This window comes from Merops nubicus, unplaced genomic scaffold (assembly GCF_000691845.1).
Source record: "Merops nubicus isolate BGI_N331 unplaced genomic scaffold, ASM69184v1 scaffold44638, whole genome shotgun sequence".
NCBI classification, from domain to species: Eukaryota; Metazoa; Chordata; class Aves; order Coraciiformes; family Meropidae; genus Merops; species Merops nubicus.
In genome coordinates this window covers 1724-2655 of record NW_008627192.1, presented here as the reverse complement: position 1 = coordinate 2655, position 932 = coordinate 1724, and the positions used below count along the sequence as shown (strand labels likewise).

The following is a 932-nucleotide window of genomic DNA, read 5'->3' as shown; positions in this document are numbered from 1 at the left end:
AGCGCCTGCCCGGCTCGCCCTCGGAGAGGCAGCTGGCAGTGGACGAGAAGATCCTCAACCGCCTCTTCTGGTACTTTTCGGCGTGCGAGAAGTGCGTGCTGGCCCAGGTCTGCAAGGCGTGGAGGAGGGTGCTCTACCAACCCAAGTTTTGGGTGGGCTTGACGCCCGTCCTGCACACCAAAGAGCTCTACAACGTCCTGCCCGGAGGAGAGAAGGAATTCGTCAGCCTGCAAGGCTTCGCCGTCCGCGGCTTCGAAGGGTTCTGCCTCGTGGGCGTCTCCGACCTGGACATTTGTGAGTTCATTGATAACTACCCCCTCTCCAAGAAGGGCGTCAAATCCATGAGCCTTAAGAGGTCGACCATCACGGATGCGGGGTTGGAGGTAGGTGACGCCGGGGAGGTGACTCGGGGTGGCTGAGGTGTGGCAATGGCAGGTCCTTCCCGGTGGCCCTGGGGACACACATGCCTACAGAATTTTCCCTCTCCACGGGCCAGGAGCAGGCAGGGGGCGTGGGCACTCCACGGGTACAGGCAGAGCCAGGAGACCCTGCCCGTGGTCTGGGCAGGGGGTGGGCTGCAGCCAGCCTGCGCTGGGCAGGGAGTGAGGATGCTGGTGGTGGGGCTTCATCCCTGCTGCCTGCAGATGCTGCTGGGAAGGCAAAGCCAACTGAGGTGGCCACGAAGCTGGGCAGAGGGTGGTCAGCAGGGCTCAGGGGATGGGAGTGTCCCTGCTTGACCGGCTGCCCCCCAGCAAAGCGGTCAGACAGAGATGGGGCAACTCGTGGTCCCGCACAGGACCAGGCAAGGTCCTCCCCAAGGTCCCCCGTGGCCAAACACACCCCCAGCCGCTCCACGTCCACATCCTACCCTGGGAAAAGGGGGGGGATGCTCAAGGGGGGGGCTGAGGCGGGGCAGCGCACCCAACCCTGCC

The 932-nt window shown here is 64.6% G+C and overlaps 1 protein-coding gene across 1 annotated transcript in view; it reads left to right on the top strand.

Annotated features, from left to right (window-relative positions):
- The window catches only part of FBXL16 (F-box and leucine-rich repeat protein 16), a gene marked incomplete at its 3' end in the record, with an annotated part of 2642 nt that overhangs the window by 317 nt on the left and 1393 nt on the right, over window positions 1-932 (top strand). Inside the window, 1 exon segment of the mRNA XM_008946235.1 lies at window positions 1-436. This exon segment is cut by the window's left edge and continues 20 nt beyond it. Within this exon segment, the coding sequence (XP_008944483.1) occupies window positions 1-436 (436 nt within the window).